General features: G+C 35.6%; 1 protein-coding gene across 1 annotated transcript in view; it reads right to left on the bottom strand.

Moving 5' to 3' along the window:
* Positions 1–27,167, bottom strand: part of PHIP (PHIP subunit of CUL4-Ring ligase complex) — a gene marked incomplete at both ends in the record, with an annotated part of 101,282 nt that overhangs the window by 14,906 nt on the left and 59,209 nt on the right. Inside the window, 13 exons of the mRNA XM_079532697.1 lie at positions 1,347–1,408; positions 1,609–1,720; positions 6,700–6,782; positions 6,958–7,082; positions 7,477–7,584; positions 10,101–10,220; positions 12,595–12,826; positions 13,543–13,619; positions 14,254–14,394; positions 21,090–21,213; positions 22,144–22,327; positions 23,443–23,580; positions 25,233–25,458. Coding sequence (XP_079388823.1) covers positions 1,347–1,408; positions 1,609–1,720; positions 6,700–6,782; positions 6,958–7,082; positions 7,477–7,584; positions 10,101–10,220; positions 12,595–12,826; positions 13,543–13,619; positions 14,254–14,394; positions 21,090–21,213; positions 22,144–22,327; positions 23,443–23,580; positions 25,233–25,458 — 1,732 coding nt within the window. The remainder of the gene's footprint in view (positions 1–1,346; positions 1,409–1,608; positions 1,721–6,699; positions 6,783–6,957; positions 7,083–7,476; positions 7,585–10,100; positions 10,221–12,594; positions 12,827–13,542; positions 13,620–14,253; positions 14,395–21,089; positions 21,214–22,143; positions 22,328–23,442; positions 23,581–25,232; positions 25,459–27,167) is intronic.

Genomic DNA, 27,167 nt, shown 5'->3' with positions numbered 1-27,167 from the left:
ATCATCACTCCACTAATCAAGACAAACATCAGTTTTGTATTAAAAATGTTTTGAGCAAATCATTCAGTATCCTTTCTATTGTTGTATTTTAAATTTAAATCTTCACGATGTAATTTGGTGTGCAAATCCTTTATTAAACTATATTTACTGCCTTCTAAATAGCTAACTGCAGAATTTATTTTACAACAAATTTAGGGTAAACTTTTATCGTAATTGAAGTTTATGTTTGTTTCTTAAAACCCCAAATTCTTGGCAATGCAGCCAGGATTTGTAGTGGATGATTTTCAGACAGAGCTTAAGGTGTTTGATGTTAGAGACTGAAACAGTCTCCATGGAGGGATTCAACCACCGACGGATTCAACCCCATCAATTTTCTCAAGTCAAATACTAAAAGCGCAACTTCTGAGCAAGCAAAATGAGGTGCCATCAGTCTGGCATTCTTAATGATCTACCAACTTTGACAGCCCATAATGTAACAGGTGGATTTTCAGAGAATGATGCACACTGCTCTTCTTTAACTAGCTTTTTTTTGAAAAAAAGTTATAAGACAGCATTTGTGGATGCAGGGCAGATACAAATTCAGATTCAGTTATCTGCTTGCTGTAGTTATTTACTCTGGTCATATTATCACTCTTGATTTTGACTTATTTATAAGAAGTACCAATTAAAAGAAGGGTTGAAATGAAATAAAAAGTGGAAATGAAACATGTACAACTTGGAAGAATGAAGAGTTACACATGGTTACTTGTGGATGACAAAATTAGCAAAAGTTTCCTGTAAAATAGAAGGAAAAAATGCTGATTTTGCTTTGCTTTTTAACCAGATTTTAATAAAATCATCAAAACATTTGAGTAAAGAAGAAACGCAATATTATATCCTTGGCCTGTGAACAGTGCCCCTGCTGTACTGCCCACTCTGTTGCATGTTTATCTGCCGCAAGTTCTGGATCAAACAGGCAGCAAAGCTTATTTTGAATGCTCTCAATGGCACATGTTGAGACTTCAATGCACAGAACACCTGCAAGCGTGCCAAGAGTTCTGAGAATAGGCAGCTCAAAGCTGACATGGGGCACAGGCTTATCTTCAAACCTCTCTAAATACACAAGTTAACTGCAACAGTACACTGCCTACTAGGATTTTTTGTAACATTCCTGGCTATTTCTACACACTTTGTTTAAGCCTGCTTTTTTCCTAAGGGAAAGGTGTCAGTCCATTTATCTTGGTCCATATTTAGTTTGATAATTACCAATGTTCTTTAAATGCACTCCTTAAGAGGTGAAATTGTACAACGTTTTTTACTTCTTTATATACACTCTTAAAGCAAATTGAGTTCTTAATGTACCATACCATTAGTTGGTATCAGCTCCATGTCCCAAGGACTCATCTTCTCAGTATCTCCATTATCCCAGCTTAAAAAATAACCACATTTAAATTACTAATATTGCTTAAAGTAATTTAATGTTTGTAACATAATTTATTTAGATTTAAAAGACTATTGTAATAAACTGGTACAGTGAGATGCATGACTGAATTTAACGGGAGGAAGTTGCTCAGTCAATACGTCAAACGAAATATTTAATTATAATAGATTGAAGATAAGTTTGCTAACCAGACATTGTAGCACTGAAATAAGCTATCGGGATAATCGGGCTGAAGGGGTTCCTGGCTTTCAATTGTTCCAAACCACCAGGCATCATCTATCACTGATCTGAAGCGGTCGCCTAGGTAAGAGCACAAAATAATTTCATCAATACAGGGCACCTTACTCCTATGAAGAAAATCAGTTTACAGATACCTTCAGCTTGATCTTGAATAGAGATCCCTTTAAATGCTTGCAGCATGAACAGAAATACAAATCACATTATTTAAAGAAACAAACGGAAAAAAAAATCACAATGAAACTCTTCAATTCTTTCTGAAGGTTACCTTTAAATCAAAATGAAGCAGTTAAGAATGGGCACAAATAAAAACAACCAACGGCTTACAAATACAATCCCATGACCCTTATATATGAATTTATTTCTTAATTTCATACAAAAATAGGACATTGCAATGTTGCACCTTTAAGACTAAAATCTACTTGCATTAAATGCCACATGCTATCTTAAAATAACTACGCACTGACACATCTGTACAGGGAATACTTTTACATGCTGCTGAGCAAATTCTCCTTGGTTTCTGAAGTGCTTTTCAGCTATGTGTATAAACAATTTCCAACTGCAAATCAGAGGTTCATTTCCTTTATTCTGCAGGCAATCTGACTGATAGAATTTAATTTATTAAAGATTCCTCAAAAACTTTGCAGTCATTTATGATGACTTGAAATGGTTCACCACCGCAATGCAATTGTAGAGCTAAGCAAAAAGGTCAGAAGCATTATTTAAAGAATTACACATCAGAATACAAGGAACACACGTCACTGTAATTTTTAACACTTTCCATAAAACATGCCACAGAAATTAGAAACAATTTTAGTGAAGCACTTACTTCACTCAATCCAAGAACAAAGATCATTTAAATTATCTGAGATTCCTAGAACTGTACACTCTTGCTTTCAAGAGATTTGAAAACTATGCACACCACTTTCTAACCTTCAGCAATGCTTTTCTCCTCCTCCAACAAACTCACATAAAGGAAATAGCCCACAACCTTTTGCTCAAATGCTTGCTGCAGTTGTCTGAATTATTAACGACTACATATATTCTCAAGACATTCTGCTTTCTTTGCTGCACCTTTTTTTTTAAAATGGATTGCAAGTATACATATCAAATACAAGACTTCCATTCAGTGTGCTGAAAGTAACAGAACAAAGCAATTCATACCAGTAAAATCTGAAATGCAATATCCAAAACGAAAATAAGGGTTGATGCTGTATTCTATGGGCACAGAGTAGCCTGAAGAGTTCTTACAGAACAGTCTCCCTACATGGCATTCCCCAGCCATCAGTTTTAGAAAGAGACATGAGTGGGTATGATTGTGAGTTGTGAGATTGTGAGATTAAGCAGTTCAGAATCACATAAAGGAATATATACCAGCTGTCTCTTCACGTATTTTCAAAAGCCACAGCATTCCTATGGACAGAATGCTAAGGTAAGAAGAGCACACAATTGAAAATGCTCACAGATGGATCCCTTCGACAATTATTTTGTGTGATCTCATCTGTGGGATAAGGAAGCTATCTATGAAGACATTAAATCAAAAATTCTTATTAAAAGAGGGATTTAATATAATTTTCCAAAATTGAATATCAGCAGATACTGTCAACTTGGTGGAATTATAAAATATATGCTAAACTTACAGTGGCTACTATCCAAGAGGTATGTATGCGTACCTGTCTTACATGAATAGCAAATGCTCAAGGAATCCTACCAGAATATGTTTTAGCTCAAATATTAGTATTCTAATTCAACCAGAAGACAACGAAATGCAATAAATACATGCCTGAGTACAAAGAAAAACCTATCACTCCTCAACCTTTATAAACGTATATTTTATATTTATTTATATTTATAATATTTATAACGTATATTTATATTTATCTTAAGGACTGATACACTTAAATCACAGGAACTCTTGGTATTAAAAAAATACAAATAATGTATATGAAGGAAATATTCTTCCTTTTCACCACCACCACAAAAAATCTCTAACATAACAAAAAAACACAACCCACCACCTAGGATCATTATTGGTTAAGAAATAAAATATTTTAATGACTTAGAATGAAGCCAGAATATTTAATATTCGGTGATCCTTCTCACAGTAGCTATAAAAATATTCGTCTGTAGGATAAGAGACAGAAAACGTAGAGAAATAAGAAATGATAGTAATGGTAGTCCTGAGAGGTCAAACTAGCAACTGCTCAGAACGTTTTAACATTGTGTTCTACACTGCAACAAAATACTGCAGTGTTTGTTCTAGCTACATTAAGTATGCACTTGGAAAATACCTATAGTGTCAAGAAGAGACCAGGGTTGCACTTCAGAGGACTCCTGGAAGAGCTGTAACAATTTTAGCATCAGTGCCCTTCCTAGCCCTGCTTTAGTGTTTCATATAGTCTCACAAAAGGAGACTATTTTAACACTATTCTTACCACCCAGAAAAGGAGCTGAACAATAAACCCTGAAACACAGCTGTCAGAGTTACGAACTGGTATTAACCAGTAACAACTTGAGACTTACATTATTTGCCCAGAAATCTTGACAAAAGATTCTGGAGCTTAGAAAAATACTTTTTGTGTAGTCTTGAATCTTTCACGACTTCAGGTTTCTCAAAAAATAATTGTGAGCCTAGGGAGGAGATGCTACCTGTCCTCATAGCCTTGAGAGTAAGAAGGCTAACAGCTTAAATTCCCTCCACTACCTCTAGATTTGTCACTTATTTCTGTCTTGGCTGTATATATGAGGCATGGCAGTCATTCTTTAACTACTGCCACAATCTTGTGGAAACACCTTTATAGAGTGGCAAAGGAGAAGGCCACAGATTAACACCTATCATACTAAAATGGTGACATTTTAATAGGTGTTCACCAAGCTTGTTTCCTAAGGGATCTTTATACTATATTAATATTTAAGGAGGAAATGAAGGTATATTTTCCTAATGATTTAGAAGCTATGGGTTTTCACCATACTCCCTTAGATTTGAAGACTTCCTTTTGAAGAAGATCATAATGTGTGACAGGATATGGAACTTTATTAATATGGCATGACCTAAGTTATATTTATATATGCTATTGGCTTTCTTGGCCTCCCGGGCACACTTCTGGCGCATATTCAGCTGAGCGTCAACCAACACCCCCAGGTTCATTTCTTCCCACAGTCTTCTAGCCACAGATGGTCAAGAAGGCCAATGGCATCATGGCTTGTATCAGAAATAGTGTTACCAAGGATGTGATTGTCCCTCAGTACTCAGCTCTGGTGAGGCCACACCTTGAGTACTGTGTTCAGTTTTTGGCCCCTCACTACAAGGAAGACATTGAGGCTCTGGAGCTTGTCCAGGGTAGAGCAACAAAGCTGCTGAGGGGACTGGATCACAAGTCTTATGAGGAGCAGATGAGGGAACTGGGATCATTCAGCCTCCTCTTGTCCAGCCTAAAAGGAGACCTTATCACTCTCTGCAACAACCTGAAAGGAGGTTGTGCTGACGTGGGGGTCAACCTCTTCCCTCATGTAACTCACAACAGGACTAGAGGGAATGGCCTCAAGTTGTGACAGGGGAGATTCAGGTTGGACGTTCGGAGCACTTTTTTCTCAGGGAGTTGGTGGACTCACCATCCCTGGAAATGCCCGAGAAATATTTAGGTGTTGTACTAAAAGGAAATATTGATGGAAGGCGGATGGTTGGACTGAATGATTTTGGGAGTCTTTTCTAACCTTCATGATTCTGTGATTCAGTATATTACTAATGCACGCACATACTCAACAAGGATGTCATAATTTACAAAGGACAGGACACCAATTCACCTCTCCTGGCAGAAAAATCAGATAAGAAACAATTAGAAAGAGCTTCTGACATTCAGCTGTTCCACTTGTTCAGGTTACTTAGCTACAATGAACTTAGCAGATGACATCAAAAAGGAAATAATGAACTCAGAATAAAAATGAAGTCCATTTGCAGAAACATGTACCATACCAACTGTTACTGAACAGGCAATCAGATATACCATCATGCTGTTGGATTAAAATCTTCCCTTCATTTATATGATGCTTTGCCTGAAGTGGTAAATAAATAAATAAATGCCACCAAGTCAGCTTTGTATATGCTACATGCAGCTCCTGAACAGAAGAACTGCAGGAACTCAATCTGTATGCCAATCAGTGCTAGTTTACAAAAACTCAGAGTTGGTTTAATATTATACCTATATATATGTGGTCTTATAATTCTCAAAACATGGTATAAAACCAAATTTATCCCTTAGGGGAAGAGTTCATCCTGAACTCTGAAGAATCAGTCATACTGGCTCAATCTTTCAAGTTCAGGGACAATCTAAGAGCGTTCTTAGGAATAAGAACATGTTTATTTCATGACCTCCTGAAAGAAAACAGAGAAACATTTTGTCATAATGTAGCTCTCTCCTCTTGTTTGATTTCAGTTAAAAGGTGATCTTTGCTGTTGCTCAGAAAAGTTGACTAGGAAGTAGATCTGACTAGAGTAACATGCCTATTACAAACACTCTTTAGTATCCAACACTTTACCCAAACAAGTAAAAAGAGATAGGAAGGGTATTTTGTTTGAATAATCTAGAGATCATAAATTTCAAATGGTTGAAAAAGCATTTCTGTATTTCCAGAAATAAGCAGGTCTGAAAGAACTGAAAAAAAAATTCTAGTAATAATTAGGTTGAAAATGGGCCTTCAATCTGAAAAATAGAGAGAAAAGCAATGCATGCGATAAAAGATGTCAGTTACCAATAAATACTGTATTTCTGTAAAGGTATTCTTCATTCCTCCCTGTAAACACACAACTGAGATTTTCTTTGCACCTTCATTCACAAATCAACTTCAGTATTCTGTTTGCTTGCCTGTTGCTTCAGTCCAGGACAAAGTGAGACTCACATACAAATATAGCCAGAGCTTATCCTCCAATTCCAGTATAATATAAGGATTCATTTACCACAACCTACCTTTAAATTAGTTATGATGAAAATACAGAGATGTGAAAACAATCAAACTAAAAGACCTAGAAACCCCACATAACTTACCTATATTCCATCGTCTATGTTTTGCATCATCAAATTGCTGCCTCAAAACTAGGAAGTCTATGACATCTGGCATGTCGTGGTACCTAAATACAATAGAACACACAACTAATAAGTAATACAAAAAATATGAAATAAGGCACTTATGTAATAACTCAACACTTTGACTTCAAACCTTCAAAATCTAATCACTGAATTTCAGAACAATCCAGAATTACAAAAAAAAAAGTTCCAATTTGAATATAACAATGCTTTTCTTACTTCATGGTGAATGATCCTCCAGTTAGTTTACCCGTATCAGGGTCAAGAAAAGCTAGTTTAAGACAGCAGAGAGTAGGCAATCCCACTTCATACTTAATCCCAACTATTTTCATCAATTCTTGCTCCTGGAATAAACAAAATGCTATGTTAGTTATCTTTAACTTCACTGGTGGTACAACTTTCTGAAACATGACAACATGAGCATACCGAAATTAGCAGATACCCAACAGCACACGTCAAAAAAATCAAGTATTTAATTCTGTATTGTTTGGAATATATTTTGCTATGAGATATAAGTGAAGTAAAAATAAAATCAGGCAAACTGATTTTTGCTCAAATAATTCAGGGAAGAAATACAATTTAAGTTATGATTTAATTTGGCTTTCAGGTTAAATTTTTTCCCCTTACGTCTATCTTAAGAACCCAATATTAGGAACATCTGTGTCAGCAGACTTCTTCCAGATAGTCTCCAAAATTCTTATATTAAGATACCAAAGAAAAATGAAAAAGAAATCGTACCCGTAATTCCATTTTATGCCATGGTTGTTTTTTGGGATTAATACTGTATATTTTGTTCTTCTTAGCCATTACTACATATGCTTCATGACCTTGTCGGAAATAGTAGACCTAAAAGTGAAATGAGACAGTTAGCTGACTAAGATTTTGAATAATCTAAGTAATAAAGAATGCTAGTGTACTGCTGTCATACAGCGTATGCACTCTCTCTTTTGTCAACTTCTTTTCTGCTTGCTTTTCCTCTATAAGTCACAGGTACTTAAAGAAATTAAGAAGACAGACAAAGCAGGTATCATAAAAACTTTTCTGCTTAGAAAAGAGTAGGAAAGGATTTACACCACCATTTTCAATATTAGCAAAACATCCTAAATTACATGTGAGACCAGAACTACATCAACAGCAAAACACAAACCATCCATTTATCATCACACTACAGCACAATTCCACGACAGTAAGAAATCCCACTAATCCACTTGCTTATTCAACACAAGACAGCCCTAAGATGACAGTCAAGTATCACTAAATGGAGTATATAGTTAATTGCACCTTTTTTGAACAAGAAATACATTGGCTATTCTATTGGGAAGATCTTCACTTCCATACCACCAAATAAACAACATAACAAAAACAAAAATAAGTATTTGAAGCACTTATAACAAATTATTACAAGTATTTTCCACTGCAAACTTCGACAAGTCAGAATCTAAAGTTTTAACAGAAACTGGAGGAACATTTCTTGTTATAACTCCTTGCTGTAATAAAGAAGTAAAAAAAGAAAAGAAAAAAAAAAGTAGGATGAAGGAACAACAGCTTAAATGTGAAGGCCTCACAACAAAAAGCAGAGGAAATGGCCCTCAGTAAAACTATCATTGTTTTTCCATATGTTCACAAAACAGTTGTATCACAAAATACTATAAAGAGCATCTGTCAAGCTTCTACATTGACTGCTATTGAATTTTCTTAATGTTTTATGGCACTTTTTTTCCTTTGACATAGAAAAGGATTTCAGCTTTACTTTACATCATAAATGTTTTATGCCCTTACATTTCAGGGCACTTGACATGCACAATATCCTCAAAGAACCCAACTGGCAAGCAAAGGAACAACTGTTTCTTGCTACGCAATCACACTTAGAGGCACGGGCCACAAATAATTCCTTCCACATTTACTGTTTCTGGTAAGTCTCTACATATATACACAGTTAACAAAAATGGATTGTTTATTTATTTATTCTGGAAATTGCTCCAAGCACTGCTCCAACAACAATTTAGGAAGCTACCTGCGAAAAAAAACTTTGCGCCCTTTCTCAGGGAATTATATTTTTAATCTTAATCAATTACTGCTTTTGGATGTTTGTGTTAGTGCCTGGACATAAATGTGAAGAGCAAATATCGCAGACATATGCACTGTATTTGGGTAACCAAACAAGCTGAACTACCGTCCCGTCTCTGTCATGTTTCCCACTGTTTCTCCAGACACATGACAGGACTTTAAACGGCAGTATGCAAAAAGGAAACAGAGATGGTATGTGCTATTCTTATGCACTGAATATAACTAAATACAGCACTACTGTTGTTTCCTGTTTGCACAGCTTTAAGAAAACAAATCTGAAATCTCGCTCCTTCCAAATCTTATAAAACCTATCAACCAGCACACCAAAACGTTCACAAGCCTCAAGACCTCTTTTTTGATCACATTTCTCTAATTAAATCTATCTTTTGTCTCTGTGGATCTCAAAAGTTACTTTCTAGTGAAAAGAAAGCATTCATCATCCTAAACAAATCTGGGAAAAGCAAGTATCAGAGAGAATTTCAGACTGAGCAACTCCATTACAAACATTCTCTCTATTGATGCAACTACTTCTACTTTCTCTAGGCACAGCATAGGAAATTCCCTGCTCATGGTACACAGTTTTTTCAGCAAAAGAATGTAACCTAATTACGTATTACTAGTATACAGTGCTTTTCAGCAGGCACAAAACCAAACACAGGAGTTTATCCTACTCAACTGGTATGGTAAGTCTTCTGGTAACGTGATAATGATGAATCTCTGGCTACTTCACTCTGTCCAGAAGGTATCTGGCACCAAATATATTTGTATGGACTCAATATTTAGAAAAGCACTGTCTCCAAAACATGCTTGGTAGACAGTCTAAGTATCTAAGCATTTTCTCTACCTGAAACACTGACTGAACAGCTGCTTCTCACTCTCATAATTACTACATAGTTATGTTGCAAACTGGATTCAGTAAAAAAGCACAAGTAAAAATTTGTATGTGCAATCACTGGTTCAGCTTCTAAGTTGGTATCCAAGAACAGCTGCAGCTCAGAATCAAAAGTTCTATAAACATGTCATAAGGAAGGGAACACACCGAATGTAGTAGAACCAGCAATGTTATTGCATCAGCACAGAATAAAAAGGTCAAGACAAAGCAATACTGTGTGCAAAACATTTTAAGTATGGGAAAATCTTTTAGAAGCTAAAGCAAATTTTAGCCTAATAAAAGAATGTTTTGAAGAAAACCCAAAGTATTCCAATAATAAATGGGGAGAAAACAGCAGGTGATTTTTTAAGAAGGCAAAAACAAGCTGAAATTAAAAAAGAATACAGGGAAAAAGCTACAATACCTCATCTCCCATCTGTGGTACAAATGGGCACCGACGAGGAACAGTATCTGTAATCCACGCTGAAGGCAGCCATTCTTCCAGTGTCAAACCATTTTCTGCCAGAACTCCTACAGCCAGCCTCTAAAGAAAAAGCACACACAAGATAATATGAGTAAAATAACACTTAGGGCAGCCTTGTGCTTTGGGAAGTACTTTATTAAAAACTGACTGCCAATTCTCTAATATACTTAATGTAAAAAAAAAAAAAAAGTCAGCATGAAGATAAACCTGACTTAGCCAAAACCAAAAGTATTAACAATTTAAAGATTTTTTTTAAATAACGATCTTTTGTAACAACCATTATTAAAAATGAAGTCTCATGCCAACTTAAGTATGCCATCCTCTTGAACCAATTAGATAAAATACATGCGACAAAAATTGTTAAATCTTAATTGAAAAGCTGCACGTACACCTTGACTTTTAGCTCTTTTTGTATTAAGAATCTATCTAGCAACAAGATCGAGTGAACAGTTTCTACACTTATCCTTCTCGTTACTTCTCCTTGTTAAAGCTATGTTTTAAACCACCATCCCTCAAAGATGATATCCAGGAAACAGTTAGATAACTCCTAAGGACTGGAAATCACTCTTGATCAGGCCTGATCTGACTAGTGAGATGCTGGGTCTTACGCTGAAAAACCATATTCAGGTTTTGTTCTCGAGAAGGTAAGAAGAGAACAGGGAAAGAATCTTTTTTGAGTATTACGTATGTGACTGGATGTCTCTGTGTAACAAAATAAGGAAGAAAACTTTCTGTATTGGTTTCTAAACCACGGACCAGTTTATAAAAGCTTTTTATATCAGATGTCCTCAAATCTTCTGCCTGACAGAAGTCAGTCTGTTAGTCTGCCCTAACACAGAAAAACTCTCTCTGATCTTCCTATGTACTCCCTCACTCTTGTATTAATTTTTAGACTGGCTGTTGCTGGAGGGGGATTAGAAATGGAAGTACCATTCAAGATCTTGGCAGCCAATGCATTAATAGGAAAGAAAGACTCTCTCTCTTTAATCCTTTCTTAGTTTCTATAATTTTGTGCCTAGCTACAAAGATAGTTTGTACTACTTTCCTCTTTCTTTCCAGTGGAAAGACCCAGGTTTGATTCAGATTCAGAAAACAGGAAGAACTTTATGCAGTAAGACTACGTACGAGCTCTCTGTCCAGGAAGGCAGTAGAATTTCTAGCACAAAAAATTCAAAGATTTATCTGTCAGGAATAATGGGTATACTTAATCCTACCTAGGCTCAGAATAAAGAGATTATTTTCTGACACTCCTTTCGGCCTAATATTTTCTTCTGATTCTAGAATGAAGGTCATCTTTACAATATGAAATATTTAAGTCTGACATTTTTGGAATCAAAGAGTTCAATCATCACAGTAACTGGGACCAAAATAGATGCAAGTCCTCCTAAGACACTCAGTTTAGTTTTAATCTAAGTGGAAATGCTAGGTTGTTACCTGATTTCATATTTTAGAATAAAAGGCTAAAGTGGGGCTTTAACCTGTTTAAAAAAAAATATATATATATACATACATATATATATATATATATATATATATATATATATATCATACTTCTGTGTTATTATGCCATTTTCTGATTTTAGACTGTGTAAATACCAAGATACTATTAGTACTGACCCTATAACTAATGACTCCATACAACAAACTAAAGCTTGTTTAATTCAAGAGTACGACTGCCACCTCACATCCTGTATGACTTCAGGTTTTTAACGGTATGACTGAAGGCTTTTAAAGATAATATGCTAACATGGATTTTGGTTGTTTCATCAGCCTACTACCTAATCGGAGGCAAAATGAAACAGTGACTAGTCAGGACTCCTTAGAAAATAAACCAAAATATGGTTATTTCATCACTTAAATGACATAGTTATTTCCTTAGGTATTGCAAAAAAAGAAGCTTTGTACTTATGAAAGCACTTGGCATCTACCAGACAAATCACTATTAGTCTTCATAAAGAAAGATCTATTTTTTTTCTGATTGAACAACAACAAAGCAAACATATAGTCAAAAACACAAAAATAACTTAAGTCAACTGAAAGTTTTCATGTGCTGACTTAAAACAGGAACTATAACAAAGCAAACAAAACCCAAACAGACAATAACAAAATCCTGGTCAAGTGAAGTTCTACTTGACAGAAACATAGTTGAAATATAGTTCAAATATCATACGTTGTGAAATCAATAGAAAATGACATGACTGTGCAGACCTGAGGAGAAAGTGCAATTAAATGGGGAGACTGTCAGTACAGATGAAAAAAGTACAAGTACACTTAACATTAATACACCTCTCTAAAAGAAATTTATGGTCTAAGACAACACAGTGTTAAAGGACATATTACTAGTAAAAGACCTGATTTTAAATTAACATTACTGAATTGAATTCTGTCAAGACACTAAGAATGACCATTCTTCAATATACAAAATGCATCTAACCTTCTGTTTTCTCTCTTTGGGTTTTCTCTTCTTTGGTGACGTTGATGGTCCATCTTTCTCTTCACTCCCTTTCTTCCTTTCCTTTTTAATTTGCTTCTTTTGTTTTTCAGGTCCTTCCTCATCTTCTGAACTGCTTTCTGCTTTTTTTGTTTTAAGTTTAGGGATTTTCTTTGGTGGCTGCAGATTGATTCCTGCATCTGCTGTCCAGTCAGAATAATCACTAGAGTAGTCACTACATATGATGTATGAAGGAAATAAAGAAATTAAAAACTAGAAGTACACAGGTCTATACAATATAAGCCAGTACAAGACTAGAGTTAATAGTCTAGAAAACTACAATATTTTAGAAGTTTAAAAGCAGTGCCTAAAAACCTATATTCTAACTTCAATTTAAATGGTAGTAAAAGAAAAGCTTTGAAATCACTCAGTCTTGTAAAATCACATTCTAGTATCACTAGAATAAACCCACTCATAACTTGGTCAGCTCAGATGATACATTTTAAATTCTGAATATTATTCTCCTGTCTTACGGCTTTGAAGAGCTTTGAATGGAAGTTAAAAAAAAAAATTGTACTCAAGAAGAAGCAATGGCTTGAAACAACCTCAGTCTTTGCTTTAACTTCAAGCTATGGACCAGCAGAGACAGTCACAAAGCTCAGACTGGCAGTCATAGGAAACTGCAACTACGTGCCTGAAGCATGTGTACCTGCAAAGAACAACCCTCCCAAAAACCACTGGGAAATACTACTGCTGATAGCAAACAAGGGTGAAACAATTCCTGAATTTTAAGTTAAATAATCATACAGATGAAAACAAAATCCTGAAAATTTTAAGTTCTCTGCCATCTTCTAAATGTACATTTTTGTTATCACTGGTTGTTTGCGTAAAGATAGGATTCTATAAAATTTGTAAGTAGAACATTTCTCTATGAGGTATACTGTCACTTACCTAGAACTGCCATCACTGTGCCATGCTCTTTCATCATCTTCTGATGTTCCACCACTGGCAACAACTACTTCCCCTTCCTAACAAAGGGCAGAGAGGAGTGGGGATGGACAATGACAGGAAAAAAAAACAAAGTATTTTCTTTGGAATTCAGACTTATTTAAATGAGAGGAAATAAAGAATTTACGTAGAGATGCACAGTACACAGCAATATTTCTCAACACACAGTCGAGGCTCTAGTGCTTCTCAATCCTGATTTCAAAAGGCTAGCTTATCTCTAAAGAAAATTATTTCCAAAAGTCTTTAATGTAGAACTTCTCTATTTTTCTTTATTTTTTAATTACTATGAAAGAAAATTAGGATGAATGATAAACACCCATTTCTCCACTGTAGCTACATCACAGAAGCACAGGCTGCAAGGGACCTCTAGAGGTCATCTTGTTCAGCCTCCCTGCAGGTGACCATACTAATCGGCTATACAGGCCATACTTTTAGGCTCACCAATCGAGGAAAGATTTAATATTGCAGGCATTTATTTTGCAAAACCACTTTTGTAAAATAATTTTTATGCAAAACTGAACACAACTGCACATGAAAACATGATTCAACATTGATTTTTAAAGAAATGAAAGGAAGTGCTGAGTTTTAACTAGAAGCTTAATTAGCTGAAACGGGAGCTTAACAAAAACAGAAATGGAACTGAGGATATCTTACATCTGAGGAAGAGTGTCCATTTTCTAACTCTTCAGCAGGCCTTGCAGGTTCTTCTGCTGCGTATCTCGTGCGGTAGTTGTGCTGGTTAGCTTGCTGTTTTCTTGAGTCACTGGTGTCTAGTAAATGATCGTGAGAATGGTTCTGTGAAGACATGAAAATCAAAACAGATTATTTTTGAGTATATATATTATTAGCACAGACAATTGCATTTAACATTTGTATTATAGGAAGCAACCTTCGCTGTAGCTAAGATGATACAAGTTTCAACATCAGAAAATTCAAAACACATCATAAGTATAAAACTAAAGCTGTCTAGAGGAGAACAGACTCTTTGGAGAACTCAAGCACGTCTTTTTTTCCATCTAAAGGGTCAGATCTGTGAAAGACACCACACACTAACGCATCCTAGTAATAGTCATCTCTATATGCTAAGTCAAGGCTTTTAAATGGTAAGACGATGCACAAAAGGATTCAAATGAATTAAAGTCACCTGTAAAGAAGGAGTTCTTACGATCTCAGAAAATGTAATGCAAACAATTACTTTAACATTTGAACTACGTAACTCTATATTGATCTCCTATTCTTATAGAAATTTAAGTGCTATAAGCTTGATTTCAAGACTTTTGTTGCAATATTTTTGGCATGTATAGTTGAACTTCAGGCCTGATCAGTCTCAAATAGCTTCTGCACTCATTCCTAGATGCCACAAAAGGTGGTATGCTCCTCCAGTGTTCCCTTTCTTCCCTAAAGGAAATCTGATATTTATCAAGTGCTGATATAGTTGAAAAAACATCAGCAGAACTGGACCAAACCACAGAAAGGTATTAATATTATCAGAGCATTCTAATAGGACAGACAGCTTGTAGCTATTCCTCTCAGACTTTTTTCTTCTTGAACAATGAAATTTTGTTGTAACAAGATTTCATGAGGTTTATATCAACTCACTTCCACAACAGAATTAACTGTTATGTTATGCTGCCCGTTTAAGACAAAACAATGACATTAGCCCTCATGGAGATTGACAAAGTTATTCTGGGGTGGATCCCATCATCCCAAAGTCAAGATCTGCCCCGTTGTTGAGGCCCACACAGTGTAAAGTGTAAAAAGTTTCCAGCCCTAAAACATTCATATAGCATCCAGAAAGGGAACAAGCTCTGAGTGCTGCAGTAATAGGGACAATCTCATCAGAAAAACTCAAACATTGTAAAGGAAGCAGAAACAGACAAAAAAAAACGAGGGATGGAGTAATAACCTCATCACTGGAGGCTTTCAAGATGCAGTTGTGGATGGTGCTAGGTAATCTCATCTAGGCTCCCTTTTCCAATGAAATGTTGGACCTGATGATTTCTCGAGGTCCCTTTCAGACAGGGTTGTTCTGTGACTTTGTGATCTTTCCTGTCCCTATATGATGAAAGTTGGCTCATAAGGTTAAATTTTCCTCACCAAAAAAAAAAAAAAAAAAAAAAAGACTTCCTGTTAAAAAACACAGTAAAACTTGACTAAGCAGCCATGATGTGGTTTTCCTCAGTCAAATGCAGAAGCCTGATAGCTAGAGCTTTTCTCCTATCTGCTATGTTAGAAGATGCATGCCTTATTCAGGAATGACAGCACCCATCCACCTGGGTAGTCCAGCACGCTGTGCAATTCCGTTATGGTTTCCATCACAGTGCACAGGACCAACATACAGCACTCTGTGTTCTATTGAGTGTGTGTTTCTTCCATTCTGTTCAGTGAATTCAAGCTGGGGAAGCTACCCATGTCCTCTTCTTGAGAAGCTGACAGCACAGCTGCTTGAAGACACTTCTAGCAGGATTGTTTAGCAATCAGCATTTCAAGATTGCCCAGACTTTTGAAACCAGCAGCACTCCTTCTGGACTCAAGCTGGCAGCATACGCCAGATCTCTTTGGGCTGCTTTGACCTTACCCAGACCAGCTCTAAGGCAGCCCTTAAGACTGCCTTAGACCTAGACTGCTCAGCCCATCACACAGTACATTCTGCCCTCAGCCTTCTGGGGCTGCTCACTTCTTGTTAGGCTCTCAGGATTGATTACTGACAGGTTACAAAAGCCACTGTTACAACAACTTGTTTCTGCTACTTTCATAGAATACCCACTGGGAATCACTGCTTTTGTATACGGCCCATCCAGCATCACGAAATATTTTATGAAGAACTATTGACAACAGAAATGGGACTGGCTAAGTCCAATGTAACAAATGAGTAAAGTATCCTCTATAACTCCAAAATTAATGCTTATCGAAGCTATGGTACAACTACACTGAATTTGCTTACTCATCTTCTCTATAGAACTAAAACTCCTAAAAATTCACATACCAAATTCCATTCAGAAATAAGATTTCTCAAATGGTTATTATAAAATGCCTTTATCCTAGTTATGTTGGAACTATGGTTTCCCTGAAAAAAAAAAAAAAAAAAAAAAAAAAAAAAAAATAGAAAAAAGAAAAACAGGTAATTTGCACTGCTCTTTGGCCTTGGAAAGAGTTCAGTTCTTCTGACAGCTTGGAGGGTCCCAAAAAAAAAAAAAAAAAAAAAAAAAAAAGAATCCCCCATGGAAGCACCTATTAAAGCAAGTAATACTACTGTTCACGTATTGTATCAGGGTGATGACAAAGGGTAACAAGCTTTTTTGGGAAAGATACAGTACCAAAATATGAATTTTAAAAAGTTGTTACCCATGAGGAACAAAATCACAGAAAGGCTGAAGTTGGAAGGGACCTCTGGAGATCATCTCTGCTCAAGCAGAGACCAAAAAAGGTATACAGCTTTCACATCCTGCCAAAATAATTGCAATTTAATATCATTCCTATTCACCATAGCATTGCCAAAACTCAACGAGAAGCTGTAGGCGAGGCAGATTCTCATTTATTTGGTGGTGACTGGGTGGCAGTATGATAAAGTTTTGAGTGGAAAGAAAAGGTAGTAAAAGCTGGGGGTTTTTTTGTTTGTTTGTTTGTTTTTGCCAAAATGGAAACTATGACCAAACTCTTCAACAATGGCTGAGGGAACACAGCTGATAGGTTTTTTTTTCAATAGATATTCCGAAGAAAAGAGTTTGAAATTGCACTCTCAACTCTAATGGGAAGTTAGAAAATAAAGCCAAGATTATCTATGATTTGAGGTTCAATCATCACTCTCACTCTCTCTGTATACTTTGATGAACTGTCACACATGCTGACAAATACCTTGTATCATATCCAAGGCTTCCATTCCGTATTAGGGCACATCTATTGATACATTAGAAACTACAGCTTCTGTCAGAACAATTTTTCTGTGAAATACAAGTGATGGTATTTCCCATATTTGAAAGGGACAGGTACATATCATCTGGACAGAGCTGAAGGACTTCTTAACACCATTTCTGAAGACCCACTAATACAGTGAAAACTCAGAGGTGTCCTAGCAACTTCAAATTAAAGCACTACCTTCTACTATCCTTAAGACCTTGACTCCACAAGGAAGCACAGCATTACTATGCTTTTATAAGAGTTGCAGAAATCTTGATAAGCTATCATATTGTTTCTTCACCAGCAGGATGTGCTCAGAGAATCATTCCTGCTTTCTTACAACAGGAATTAGCCTTTACTAGCAAATTAAGCAGCAGTCGGTCACAAGCAAGTGTCCAATATTAGAACCCCAATATCAACAGATGCTCACAGCCTTCTTAAGACAAAGAAAGGAAACTTCGGGTTGTGGGTGCTTTGGATTTTTTTCTTTGCCTGTGTACACTTTTCCCAATGTTATATTTGATACACTATAAATTTAAAAAAATGGTTTGCCAAATACTAGACTTTAAGCAAAGCTACAGGTATTATTAAATATGTTATTCACAACTGACTTTCACCACACTCTGAAATAAAAATGTGTAATAAGACTTCGGAATTTCCTTAAAAAGTTATTATAGACGCTTTCTGTTTTTTCCTATCAATCTACATTTTGGCTTGAAACCCAAAATGCTACACAGTTGGCTCCTGCTCTCCTTTCCATCTTTTTTCTTCGATATTTCTGAGTCATTTTATTAAGAAAATATTACTTTATCATTATTATATGACAAACAGAAATTTCACAGGTTGATATAAAAACAGTATTTCCTCCTGCACAAATGTAACTGAAATTTAATGAGTACAATGTTTAACCTTTTCCTAGATTAGCTGACATTACTGTAGAATGATATATATTCTACAATTCTTTATGCTGTAACTTATAGGATTGAATATTACTGGAAAGCAATGTTTCCCCAATATTACACTTAAAGTGATCCCCACCTTCTTTCGACCATAAGCTCTCTCACAAAACTCTGAAGAATTTGCTAAGCTACAAAAAACGTTGCAGTCTCAACATCACTGTAATATAAATTACAAGGTATGAGTATAAAAATCTGCTTTTTCTGAAAGATCAGAAAGATTTAAATGGTATTTTCTAGTTCTATCTTCAAAAACAGAAGTTGTAATTAAAGCCACACAGTCACTGTAAAGAATCGCAACAGAAGAGCTGCTGAGTTAATTTCCATTAAAAAAAAAAAAAAAAAAAAAAAAATCAAAAATACCTCACGACAGTTTTTGAAATGAGATCAGTCTTGCTTTGCTTCCCTTGTCCTTCATTTTATTACTGCCATTATAGAAGATGACAAATTCACATGACCATTCCTACTGTTTTGACTCTACAAAGCAAGAATGTACTCATGCTAACTGTATGCAGCAATGAAAAATACTAAAATCACAGCATTTTATCTAACTGGAAAACTTAACCAATTGGGATCAAGCAGCATTTTCTCCCTGCAGATCTGCTTACTTCAGGTCCATTTGATATCTACTTACATCTGAGTCCCTCTGACGCTTATTTCAAGGGATTTTAATTATCATTATGTTTCTCATCAACTCAAGTCCTCCAGTAAGAAAGATTTAGCAAAGAATAAACAAACTATCAGTTTTCTTTTCCAACATTTCATGAAAAAGAAGTATCATGTGTGGTACCAGAAGGATTTCTGTAACTGGATTACTGAATTCATCAAGAATTATTAAATGGAAAACTTCACATACTAAAAAGCAGAGATCTTGACTGTCTGCTCTTTCCTCAGAATAAAGGTGGAAAGTGCCTAATGGGGTGGCCAAGTTACCTCACCCATAACCCATACATTCTGGGCATAAAAATCCAGATCACACATCTTTCAGACCTGAGATAAATGAAGAGTACACTCTTCTCTGGGTTAACATAAGAAAATGATAAAAGTTTTTCCTAAGCTACATTTTCCTCTGTAGGACTGTAAGGGAATAAATACCTACAATATATAGGACAACAGCTATATTCTTTTCTTTCTTTCGAAGATGTAATAAATGCAATTGCTGAAACCAAAATTCCAGACCAACTAGTCTATTCTACTGTTCTTATGCTCTAGTGATATTTTAAGAGAACTATAAACCAATTAGAAATACAAGGGTAAGCCAGTAGAAATTCTCAGAGGATAGACCTTTTGACTGAGCCATAGCTTACGTAAGCAGGAAGAAACTCTACAATTAAGTACTAAAATGCATCCCCTCAGTTCAACTTTATTAAAATTAGTGAGGCCCAGCTTCCATTGTTTCTGAGAGAAAGAGTTATTAAATTTTATGATATTCTGCCATGACCACCTCCAAAACCATGAAGGACAAATAGCTTCATATCTCTGGATAATAAATTTGGCAGATAAATTGCAGGAAAAAAAAAGTTCAACTATTCTTGAGCAAACACTTAATTGCAAAGCATGTAATTTAAATGCAAGAAATTTGAGAAAGAAACTGAAAGCAGTACTCAGCATCTGAAATTTAAGAACGTTAATTATATATCACAGGAATTAAGTGTGTGGTCAATAGCTGCGCAGTATTTATACATTTGGTTTCTTTGATCTTTCCACATTTGACTTCACGATTTTTTACTTTTCAGTGGACAACTTGCAAGCAATCCTGGAGGCATGTATTTTCCTAGGACCTTAATTATAGTCTCTTCTAGAATATTACAGAAACCAAAGTATGCGTTCTCCTTTCCATTTGTTTAACATTTACTTCTTTCATTACAGATTCTGGTTGGTTATTTAGCTTAAATAAATGCTAAATTATTGGTTGGTTATAAGAGCATAAAGAGAATGTGATGCACACATAAAAGTGATTTCTAAATTAACAAGACATAAAGTCGTTTTCGTAAATACAGAATACGCAGCCTTCATTTTCTTACTGCTATAAAGGCTGATAAGATTAACTTTTTTTCAAAGGTTTATGAAAACATCAAGTCAATTATGATGACAGTTTATTTGTAGCACAGCCTGCTCCCTTCTAGTTCTTCTTTCCCCTTTTACTCTTTTCTGAAAGATACATCCTTGGTTCAGCAAAATGCATGATTTAAGAAATACCACAGAAATTTGCATTACGCTCATTAGCCCAGCAAGACAGAAAATACCCAATTCTTCAATTGGAGACTAACTTAAATGCATTAAAGAACTATGACTTAAGTTTTAATTGAACGTTTCCACAGAACACTATGTCAAACTCTAGACATCTGCATCAAGATGTATTGATCAACAGTGACAGCCACCCTAAAGCAAAACACATTCCCAGATCCGGATTCATAACGCTTCTCATGCAGGGGAGTTCTAAGAGCAATCTCAGATTATTCAGGACATAGTGAAACATCAGTATGGACACATGCTCTCATTCTGTGGAGGTAAGCAAAATCCCGTACCCCTGGCTTTCAAATTTAAAACTGAGAATAGTTATGTAAACTCATGTGGCCTAACAAACAGCATTTATTTTATGCTTCTTACTGTGATGAAGTACCAGAGTTTGTTTACCTTAGAGAAAGTAGGTATTTTGTTCTCTCTCTGAATGTGACTCATTACATGCTTTCTTTTCTCTTCTGATCGATAGACCCTTACTTCTTCTTCTCCCTTCGCTGTTCTCCATTCTTCCTGCCTACTGAAAATAGAAAATTAAGGTGTTAACCTTAAAGCAAAAATAGTACCACTTCTCTACCAAGTCATGGGATAAACATTCAATAGTTATGACATGCTTTGAACAGTCATTTCTTTGAGTACAGTCAGAACTGGCTTCAAAATTACCCTTTCCAGGTAAAGACTTCAAGTGGCAAGAATTGAGTACGTGTCTGTGTTCTGTTCAAAGTACATCTGATTTAACTATTCCCAAAGCCACTAATCTAAATTCAAAGGCAACTTTCTTGAAAATACACACAGAATCTAAAAAATGTAATTGAAAAGTACCTTCTTTTGGCTGTTTACAAGATGCCAATTTCTGAATCTAAAGAAAACCTGCACCTTCATATATCAGCATAGTGTCTGTATTAATTAGCTTCTCTTGATAAGATTTCCAAAATTTAACCATTCAGAAAATCCTGTTTACATCAGAATTTCAAGCTTATTTCAAGAAGCTAGAGCAGCCCAAGCCCAGTTAGTTGAGTCTTTTGCCTTATTGATAAAAGTATTTATCACAAGAGCATATTACTGAACAAAATAAAGTTATTTCAAGTTTGAAAACCGATGTTCACCTCAGGCACTTGATGGGTCAATGCTCCAGCTGTAAAATGCCAGGAACAAACACAGCTGAAACATATTACAATGCTATGCCTCAAGTCAGAAATTACCTAGGCAGTTAGACTCTACTGCAATTACAAGTTAAATTACCATTTGCAAAATCCTTATTTTTTTTATTCATATTACTTGTACAATTCCAAGATTTTACAAGTGTCAAGGAAACAAGAACTACTTCACACAAACTCATTTTATAAGAATTGAGTCCACGGAAGAGAGAAGCACAAATAGGACTGCGACACTGTTCAATTTAACAAAGTTCACAAAATTAAAATATTCTGCAAACTGGACCTTTGCTTACCTGGCCACACCAGAAGACAGTTCAGGCACCACAACCCTCCGGCTCCAAGCCACAAGGTCCCGCTCGGTTGCTATTTCACTTCTGGGTGCATTACTATGCATCTGACGCACACCTTCGATTTGCCCACTACGTCTTAACCCTATATTTGGTGGTGAATGAACTTCAGAGGTAGAACTTACAGATGCTAAAAAAAAAAATAAAAACAAATTAAAAAAAAAAAAAAATCAAAAGGCAATAGTTGTACTTAACTGGAAATTGCTAGAGTAACATCCACAAAGAAAATTTCAAAATGATTGGAAAGAAGGAACAAGTTTTTTTTTTTGCTTTTATTTCAGGAGAAAGCAAATATTAAAGCTATTCCTGTAACTTCCAAAGTTCTATAGGGCTGCAGAAATCCATTTTAAAAAGTCATTCCAAAAACAAATGGAAGCATCAACACTCAAGAGAAGTAAATTGTCATGTGTCTCATTGGTTCAATGTTCTTATAAAATGTCTTTGAAAATGTTTACAAGACAATTTGTGCTACTGTTCTCTAAAATGATTTTATATTTAAAAAAAAAAAAAAAGATCTCATGCAGTCAGTATATTCCTTAAACAATTTTCTACCTTCAAAAAAAAAAAAAAAAGCCACAATACTGCAAAGTACTAGGAATCCAAACTGTAAGATTTTCAAACAAGAAACCCAAATGATCAAAAACAAACAAAAAAAACCCTAAATATAACAGCAACAACAAAAAACTCTACACATGCAGCATCCTGCAAACACCCACAATCGTAGCAAAGATTCAAGCATTTTTCCACAATTCACACACATTATTCTTGCTTATTCAGATAGATTATCAATCAAGATTCTTTTATTTTATTATTATTTTTTTAAGCATTGAAATCTACCCTGTAATCTACATTAAAATATGGAATAGCTATTATGAGATACAAGTAACCTTTTCCTTCTTTCTTCCTTCTGTTTCCTTGTTTGAGACAATTCAGATTTCCTTCAAAAAGATGGGCAATTCCAGATTAAACTGCAGAATAGTTACACCTAAGGGAACACAGCCACTGCAAATCCTCTGAGTGAGCACACAACTTCAACAAAGACAGTTTTGTCACGTGAAGAATTATGAAGTTTTGCAGAAGTAGAAAAACAACAGACAGGAAAAATGAATAACGTTCTATCATTCCGCACTTCTTCTCTAGTAGCTCAACAAAATCATACAACACGATATGCAATTAGCATTTTTCCAACTTTCAGATGGTTCAGTTGGAAAACTAGAACACCCTCACCACAGGTGTGTAATTTACCTCTGTTTATCCGGCTGGTAGTACTAGTTCCTGCCTCCCCAGAACGTCTCTGATCTTGCTCTTGCTGAAGTCTTTGAATCATGCTATCCAGTGGGCTAACTTCTTGGTTTGCTTGTTGGCTAAGGACTTGATTCAATCCTGTGGAAATAAAACACACAAATATTAAAGAACCTTGTATCACAAACTGCTCATCTAAGTTTTTGGCTTTCAAATTTACAAGTACAGTACACAATAATTCGATTAAGTATTGCCTAAGCGTATTTTTAATAGTCTTTTCCTTGGTGTTCTTGTTTGTAAAATAGGATAACTTTTTCTTAAGTTCTTGCATTAAATTTCCTGTAGCAGGGTGAAGGTGACCCAAATTCCAAGAAAAGTTTAAATTTGATCAAGTGCAATCAAAATACAGAAGCTTAACACAACTTTTGTTACCTTACATCAGTGTAAACCAAATGTTACACAGCACTGGAACAGGCTGCCCAGAGAGGTCATGGAGTGTCCCTCTTTGGTGATATTCAAAATCCACCTGAACACTTTCCTGTGTGACCTACTGTGACATGCTTTAGTAGGGGGGTTGACTAGATGATCTCCAGAAGTCCTTTCTAATGCCTAGAATTCTGTGATTCTGTGAACTGTGTGCTCAGCCTGCCCAAATGCATCACAGAACACTTTAATCAAAACTTCAATTAAACACACGGCGGGGTGGAGCCTGGGCAATTCTTGTCAACAGAAGCAGAACTTGTAAAACTTCGTAATGAGGGGTAAAAGTATTCAAAGAAACAAGCTACAGAAACTGTTTTCCAAGTATCATCAAAAGAGATATCACGGTATAAACTTTGAAAGATGAAATACTCAATATTACAGCAATTTTGCTACAAAATACATAGCTTTGACTGTGGCAAGAAAGAAACCACACTGATTATGCTATGCAGTAAGAATATAAATATTTAAGAGTGCTCTCAGTTTTTAAATTGGTTTAGTTGCAGTCAACTTTGCCGAAGCAGCAGAAGTTTGAAATCATGGAGTGAACTCTGGTTTAACCACAGTTGGATATTCTCTGACATGTGTAGCAAGGCAGTCAGATTTATTCGGTGAACTCTTAAGTAGACATACTGTCTTATGAAAACAGTTGGAAATACTACAAATAACCCCAAACTGATCTTAAAAAAAGAAAAAAAAACAAACTGCTTCCTTTTCTCCACCCGTATTTCCATCCACGTGGACCACATCTAGGTAGTATTCTACACAGTGACAGACTGAACGTACTCCTGTTCATCATGTACAGTACATGTGTACTGTAAGACTTCAGAAAAATGTCGTAGATTTTCCATCCTTATCAAAACTTGACAGTTCTCGTAACAAATTGAAGTTCAAGTGCAATGACTGTCTTTATCTACAGAGGAAAAAGACTGGTATGTTCTGTATTTTTCTCTTCTTTCAGGTGTTACCTGTCACAACTGATCTGTGGAGGAAGACCAGACTTTTAGACTTTTTGATGTAGGATATCTTAAACCAAAGGGATCAACTGAAACCTCATTCCACATCATGCTGTTTTCAAAATGAAACAAATTCCAAGCTAACTCATAGTGTAGCATCAAGTAGTATTAATCTGATTGATGACAAACAATTACTTGTCTCTCACAAGCAATCAGTGCCAGAACAATGCAATTTTTCAATGTTATATGAACTACTACTCCCAAAAATGAAGAAAAAGAACATAATGAGAGGGAAAATGTATAACATCTACAGGCAACTACAAATGCTACAATGTACCAAATTGAAGTTTTCCATACCTGAAGATGTCACTCCCATCTGAGGAATAAGCTGTTCCTCCCTGCAGTTTTCACGACCAGGAACCAGCCTTTGATACCTTGCAGGATGCGGGTTGCCATCCACATCAACCAAAAATGGGGGAGGCATAAGGTGTGGAGCCTGCTGTGTTTGTTCATCCAGGACAAAGTTGTTGGCATCACGGATAAGGGGCCGATAATCACTATGAAAGAACATCTGATCTGCTATCTGTAAACAAAGTCATTTTGTAATATATATATATATATGTATGTATGCATATATGTATTTTTTCAAAAAGACTACTAATAAACACACTGAAGAAAATACTGACAAAAATCTTTTTATCAATGTCACTGGTGGTCATAAGCATAAGCAAGACTGCTCTGTTTATCTCACCTTACAGAGGAAAAGTGACTATCTTCCAGCATTCACTTTCTATATTCTCACCACAAAAAAAAAAAATAAAAAAAAATTGCAGGTTTGATTATGGAGAGCACTTGAACAGACAAATGGGGCAATTTTTACATACTTGTAGATGTTTGATGGAACACAGCATTGACATAATAAAAAGGTCACAAATTCTCACATACACGTATCTGATAATGTAAACTATGCCATAGGCTTATGAACTCTGGTGTAAGAAGAAGAGAATAAGGAAAATATTTATCACATTGCATCACTCCATATATTTTATCACCAGAAGTCAGACTCACAATTTTTACTATAGTACAAAATACATCAGAAAGTTGCAGTAGCTAAAATAAAGCTAATTTGAAGCTGAAATCTTCAACTTCAAAATTATTTCAGTCCACTTGCTCATAATTTATTCTAGTTGGTAATCCACAGACACTGCAGATAAAGGAATTCTGTTGTCCAAATAGTATGTAAAAAGGCTTTTGGAATCACCTTTCACTGGCACACATATCTCAACACTGCATTCAGAAAGACACTGAATCACAAGGAGAAAAGAGAACAGAAGACAAATGGCAACATATACTACACATTCCAGCACTACTTACTGACAAGCAACCCTCTTGGTAATGCACACTCAGTTTAACTTTTAACAAGTAGAAGTAAAATCATAAAATCATGATTTACTCATAAAAAGATTTCCAGTGCAGAATAAAAATAACTGAGCAAATGAATGAAGGCATAGAGAACCCGAAAAAAAAAAATTCTCTTAGGTGTTAAAAGACAGATATTCTAGCACAGTCAAAGGAGTGTCCATGTAGAAAACATTCTGTTTTCTGAATATGCTCTATCGTGAACAATTCATAACACAATTTCCTGTAATCTGTTATGTAGAAATCAGTATTGCAGATGTTAGAGCATCTGGAACAGATCATGTTCAGAGGTCTACATTGTCAATGAGGGGACATAAGAAGATGAGGAAAGAATCAAACATGTCAGTTACAGAATCAGCAAGTAGCTACATGTACACAATGCAAATTTAGAAAAATAAATGTGGGATCTGGACCCCACACAAATTCAGAAAAGTTACACCAGGAAGAAAATTCAAAAGATGCATGGAAAGCTACAGAATAAAAAAAATTTAGTTCAGGATTCAAAGGGTAACCCTTATAAAGTACACATGGACAAGGCAACATCCCTCATCAATAAGAAGCCCTGGATGAAAGTAAGCAGTGCCTCTGTTAACAAAGGCTGAATGAGAAAGATGCATTACAGTCAAAGCTTGCTTACCAACTTTGTTCCTTCGGCTCAGCAGCTAGCTCGACATGATAAAGATATAGGTCCTTTATGAGGATTTTGCCCAGAATGTAACTGTAGAATACTACTTTCACCTACTGCAAATTTTCCTATTAAGTATTTCCCACACTAAGAAAGATTCCAATGGTAAGATTGTTCAGATTGTGAACTTTAATGTGCTTTACTACGTTGATGGACTCTAACGTGTTTTATTTGGTTGTATAGTGCTG

Source organism: Tetrao urogallus (assembly GCF_951394365.1).
Source record: "Tetrao urogallus genome assembly, chromosome: 2".
Lineage (NCBI taxonomy): Eukaryota > Metazoa > Chordata > Aves > Galliformes > Phasianidae > Tetrao > Tetrao urogallus.
Note: the sequence above shows the minus strand (reverse complement) of the source record. Positions and strands in the feature narration are given on the sequence as shown.